Source organism: Panicum virgatum, chromosome 9K, assembly GCF_016808335.1.
Source record: "Panicum virgatum strain AP13 chromosome 9K, P.virgatum_v5, whole genome shotgun sequence".
In the NCBI taxonomy this organism is placed as follows: Eukaryota; Viridiplantae; Streptophyta; class Magnoliopsida; order Poales; family Poaceae; genus Panicum; species Panicum virgatum.
This window is the reverse complement of record NC_053144.1, coordinates 49,923,798-49,928,611: the sequence shown is the minus strand read 5'-3', so window position 1 is coordinate 49,928,611 and position 4,814 is coordinate 49,923,798. Positions and strand designations below refer to the sequence as shown.

Here is a 4,814-nt window from a genome sequence, read left to right as displayed (position 1 = left end):
ACCTTTCCATGATTGCTATTTGCTAATTGCTACAAAGTTGCGCCGCAGCCAAACGAGCCATGTGCATACGGCGCTTGCGCTATCCTTTACATGTTTCTACAGCGAGCAAACCTGAAAGACAAATGCACACAGAATGTAGGAAACGTATAAACTAGCACGAAATCTGACCTGGCTCCACATGCATGCCGTCCGTCCCCGCGCCACGACTTTTGTCCGCTAGTAACTCGATCAAATCATCGGGCAAGAGCAACAAACACCGCGTTCGGCAGGCTGGAGCTGAAGGCTGGAGCTGGAGTGGTGTGAGAGAAAAACACTGTTATCTGGCTGTTGGTTGGAGGCTGGAGCTGGAGTGATGTGAGAGGAAATTATTGTAGGACTGGAGGCCTACCCACCAGCCGAACACTGTGAAAGTGGATTGACGGTTCCAGCTTTTAGCCCCGAGCCCTAAAACAAATTCAAGTTGGATTTGCCGCTGAACACAGCCAGAGGTTCGAGTCAGTTTAAAGCTGTTTCAGATCTCTGTCATGCATGTCGCCTCCGATTCGGATTGGTTTCGTTGCCATGTGAGGAAAAAAAAACCTGCAAGTCTGCAAGCCGTCGATCGACAAATGTGCTTCCGGGGCCACATCGTACACTGTAAATTACTTGATTAGGTTCAGCAGGATCCTGCATGATTTTTTTTTTCGAAAGATGAATCCTGCATGAATTGACCCAGAGATTGTGTCATCCTGCCCCTGCCGATTATGATTGTTCCAAATGGCCGCGATAACAGTGATCATTGTGTGAGCAAGCATGATTACAGTCTGTGGGAGAGATCTCTCGGTAAGGCCACTGGATTCTCCGTGATCTCTGTCGCATAATCATGCCACATGTTTGCTTTGCTTCGCTCGATCTGGCCATCTGGGCTGCGGGTTGTCTTCTTCCTGTCCTGGTTTCTCGAGACTTTTGATCAGGTCAGGACGTACAGGCGCTGATGCTGATGCTGTCAAACGTTCTAGTGCTGGTACAAAGTTTTCAAAGTAGTTTAATTGTTAGAGGAGCATCGAATTCGTTACTGATGATGATGATGATCGTATTAAAATATGCAGTGAAACGCTACGCTTCCGAGGTAGTCATGCGGAATAAGAACCCTATGAAAAATGCTTTCTACACGGCTCTTGTAACAACATGGCGAGCTTCCTAGGATTTGTTGTTATTAAGCAAATGCAGGAGGGACAGGAGTCACAGAGTTGAAGATTCTTCGATTTCTTCCCCATAGGATTCAGAGTATTCACCGTGTACGTACTCGTCTCTAGAAGACCAAGCCAGCACGGTATACAGACACTGACATGTGGAGTAAACGGGCTGATAATCATATGCGGGTGATATACTGACACGCAATTCATGAAGGGGACATCTTCTTGTAACGTTTTCCTTCTCGTCGAAATAATAATAAAAAACTTCTCTACTGCCATGTGCAGCAATGCGAAAACAGTAAGAAAATAATAAAAATGAAACTGCGTTATTACCGAAGACCGGTGCCGGTCTTTGTTTCTCTTCTCTATATTATAGACGACACCATGTTTCGTTTTTTTCAAAAAATCCAACATGTCTAGCTATTCTTATAACTCAGCAGATAGGATAGGACTCTTTCTTGGGATTTTTTTCTGTCCAGACTCTAGTAATAAGGCCGAACTTTTCAAAATGAAACCTTAAGTAGTGGTCCGGCCGGTGGAAATGGAAAAATAGAATATACATAACGGTAGAAACATTAATAGAGAAGCCTTATCTTGTGCACATCACCAAAGGAAAACATGGTCTTGTGATATATATTAAATGGCCGCCACTACTTATATTTGCATCATCTTTTTTTTAAAGAGATACTCCAAAGAAGACTCTAAAGTGTGCCGCACCCAGAGTTCGAACCCTGGGCGGGACCTCCCGGTCCCGGCCAGTGGCCTTTGCCACTGCACCACGAGCTCCTTGGCTATTCGCATCATCTTCGGCCTAGTTCTTAATTTCATTACCTATTTAGTGAAAATACCTGTTATATTTGGGATGATGTGTCGCAAGAAACCTCCTTTTTTCTCATATATATTACCTAAATGCGAGGATTTTCAGAGGAAGCAATTGATATTTGTGGCACCACCTATATTTGAAATCGGAAATTGATGAGGTTGCTGGAACAATTCTTTTCTCGTATGCGTGCTTGCATCCTTTACTACGTCAGCATTTGTTTAATCCACTGTCCAATAAAACGATCAACAAACACGTATAAATAGAGCCTTGGATAGAGCTCAGCACAGGCACGCACGCATCACCTCTTATCTGTCTCGCTCTCTGCCCAAAGAAGAAACCGGGATGCAGAAGCAAGACCACCCCATCCCTTGCTCGCTTCCACCTGCTAACCAAAGCAGCAAGAGACCATCCATGGCGAGCCAGGAAAGCACGGCGCCGGCAGGCCGATCGGGCGGTGCCGACAACGTCCGCTCGCGCACGGACGCCGAAAATGATCCGGTGCCATCGGCGGCGCCCGAGGACGACTTCGAGTTCTGCATACTCTCGTCCGGCGGGCTGGCGCTGGCCGGCGAGGACGCGGCCGACAGCATGTGCGTCGCCGACGAGGTCTTCTCCGGCGGCAAGCTCCTCCCTTTTCGCTTCTCCTCGGCGACCTCGGCCGACGCGTTGCTCCGCTCGGACTCGCTGAACGGCTCCTCGACGACGGCGTCCACCAGCGGCTTCAGCTCGCGCTCCGTCAGCCGCAGCGGGAGCTCCAGCAGCAGCAGCAGCAGCAGCAACGGCAGCCGGAGCACGTCGTCCACCTCAGACCCCGCCGGGCTCGGCAGCTGTCCTCCCAACAAGGGCGCCAGCCGCGCCACGGCCGACGCCGCCGTGCCGCGGCGGCGGTCGCTGTCGAGCAGCGTGTTCTACGCGCACCCGAGCCCGTCGCCGCGCCCGCCGCGCCGGAGTGCCCGCCCTGCGGCCGCGTCCGCGCCGCGCCGCAGCACCGGGTCGGCGCCGCCGCCGGCGTCGTGGGGCGTCATACGCCTGGGCGTCGTCGGCGCCCCCGAGGTGTACGCGCCGCGCCCGGCCGAGTACAGGAAGGCCGCCGCTGCGAGCGCGAGGCGGAGCGCGAGGTTCGATCAGCCCATGAGGACGGCCACCAAGGAGGACAAGAAGCTCGCGCTGGGGCTGCTGGGAGCCGGCCTGATGTGCTCATGCTCGCCCGACGCCGTCGCGCCCGTGGGCTCGGCGGAGGTGGCCGCGGCGGAGGCGAGGCGGAGGAGGAAGATGGCGGAAGAGAGGAAGAGGGCGGCGAAGCAGAGCGGGCAGAGCACTGCCCGGAGGAGCAGGATTCTCGAGTGGCTGGAGGAGATCTCCATTTCCAAATAGAAGAGCGTCGTGTAGTGTAGATACAGATCGTCTCCTGACTACAATTGTTTCCAACATTTCTTCGTTCTTTGATGGCTCGAATCAAATTAAATATTTGTCACTTCGATTCGTTTTCACCACTTAACTAGTTGATCAATCAATAATCTCCCTCATGCTCAGGGCATCGATCTCATTGAAGATGAAGATGAAGATGACTATTACCTCGAATACTGTGTTGCATATTCCCTAATTACCACCTTGCCTTTTGTTTAATTTGGAAGCATCATTTACAAATTTGATTGAGGTCATAGGACTTGAAATTCGCATGCTTTGGGGTGGCATCATGATAGTAGCATGAGGCTGGAAATAGAAAATACAAGCATTGCCTTGGTCGCACCGTCGCAGGACAACGTGAGACGCAAAAAGGTCACTTTCCAGGAAGATAGGGCATGGGGCGCAAACAAAAGTTTGGTCTGCCTTTTCTCGAGCTGCCAAAGCCAAGAATGGAGCTAAAAATTTTCAATTTTCATGTCGCCAGCAAGACCAGTTCTTGAGCTCGTATTGTGAGCTATGGCCGCGTCAACATGACGATCTTTGGTCCAATCGTGACATGAGATTAGGCAGCTTCTCTGGATGGTGGGTTCGAGCTAAACATGGCGCAAAGAGGATTTTTTTTCCTGCGGAAGTACTTTATTCAGATTGACAAAGCAAAAGCTGGATAATAGCAACTTGGAAATGGTGATGTCACAGTGCTAACTAAATTTTCTACCGACGCTCGAAGTTCTTGAAGGATCATTTTATTTGAAATGTGTAGCATATGGCACACGCATGGCTGTCCCAACTTCTAAAGACAAGAACAATAATTAGATGGGAGTATGGGACCCAATGGTGAGCATTGGTGCCCAACCAAATAAGTGATCTAGTGACTTTCTTTTGCTGGCGGAGGGCACACTTTTGCTGGACTAGCAAGTTGCTAGGTTTGTGTTGGTCATCTATATCTGTCCTAGATTTAGGGTGCTATTGCGGATTTGCGGTGAAGCCGTTAGTTGTTAGGTTTTAGTTCGCGATGTTTGGTGGTTACCACCCTCATGATTCTAACTAATATGGGAATGATAACTTCGAGAATTTTTTTTTGTTACGTTATAATTGAACTTGTGTGTCGATCGAATATCAAATAGTACATTATGTGGATTTCAAGGGGTATATAGATACCTCGCAAAGAAAAAGGGGTGTAACATACAGATGCTGTTAGAAACTTCAATGTGGTTGTGGAAGCAAACACGATGGCAAATAAAATCCTTGAGTAGTCTTCATGAAAGCAAACGACGTACGGAGTAGTATGCAGTATTTATCAAGCATAAAAAATTTTGGTATTTGAACTGCGCGTGGGAAAACTGGACAGAAAAGAACTAGTAATGCCAAGGAGGCTGGAGAAATGCATATGACATATATGTGTACCCTTT

General features: G+C 49.2%; 1 protein-coding gene across 1 annotated transcript; it reads left to right on the top strand.

Annotated features, from left to right (window-relative positions):
• Positions 1–2,286: 2,286 nt before the first annotated feature.
• On the top strand, positions 2,287–3,579 carry LOC120651983 (putative protein TPRXL). The gene has a single exon (XM_039929668.1). The coding sequence runs from the start codon at positions 2,341–2,343 to the stop codon at positions 3,370–3,372; it is 1,032 nt and encodes a 343-aa protein (XP_039785602.1). The 5' UTR covers positions 2,287–2,340; the 3' UTR covers positions 3,373–3,579.
• Positions 3,580–4,814: the final 1,235 nt, after the last annotated feature.

Excerpts from the sequence above, each read along its gene's own strand:
- LOC120651983 (XM_039929668.1), top strand. The coding sequence starts at position 2,341 with ATGCAGAAGCAAGACCACCCCATCCCTTGCTCGCTTCCACCTGCTAAC.